This window comes from Colobus angolensis, unplaced genomic scaffold (assembly GCF_000951035.1).
Source record: "Colobus angolensis palliatus isolate OR3802 unplaced genomic scaffold, Cang.pa_1.0 Scaffold59, whole genome shotgun sequence".
Lineage (NCBI taxonomy): Eukaryota > Metazoa > Chordata > Mammalia > Primates > Cercopithecidae > Colobus > Colobus angolensis.
In genome coordinates this window covers 10718235-10718727 of record NW_012119487.1, presented here as the reverse complement: position 1 = coordinate 10718727, position 493 = coordinate 10718235, and the positions used below count along the sequence as shown (strand labels likewise).

The 493-nt window shown below is 62.9% G+C and overlaps 1 protein-coding gene across 1 annotated transcript in view; it reads left to right on the top strand.

The window, feature by feature from the left end:
- The window catches only part of LOC105526486 (mesothelin-like protein), a 20781-nt gene that overhangs the window by 18616 nt on the left and 1672 nt on the right, over window positions 1-493 (top strand). Inside the window, exon 12 of the mRNA XM_011962487.1 lies at window positions 320-454. Coding sequence (XP_011817877.1) covers window positions 320-454 — 135 coding nt within the window. The remainder of the gene's footprint in view (window positions 1-319; window positions 455-493) is intronic.

Below are 493 nucleotides of genomic sequence, written 5' to 3'. Positions count from 1 at the left end.
CCACTCAGGCCTCCCAAAGTGCTGGGATTACAGGCGAGAGCACTGCACCTGGCCCTCAGCTTTCCCTGTCCTTAGAAGGACCCCAGTCACTGAGTTAGGGGCCACCTGATCCAGTCTGACCTTATCCTGTCTGCAATGACCCTATTTCCCAACAAGGTCACATTCTGAGGTTCTGGGTGGATGTGAATTTGGGGGAACCCTGTTCACCCCGGGACAGAGGGCGAGAGGAAAGCTGTGGCTCAGGAAGGGAGGGCCATGCCCAGCCGTTGGAAGGGTCGGGGGGCTGGTGGCCAACTCCTCAGCCTCCCGCCTCCCCCAGGCTGGCCGGGGCCCTGGACGTTTCTTCCTGCCCCCAGAGCCAGAAGGACGTGCTCTACGCCAAGGCCCGTGAGGCCTTCAGCAGCAGCAGCAGGACCCCAGCTGCCTACTACCACTTCATGCGCCCCTACCTCGGTGAGCCCTGTCCCCCTCATCCCCGTCCCCCCAGGCGGTT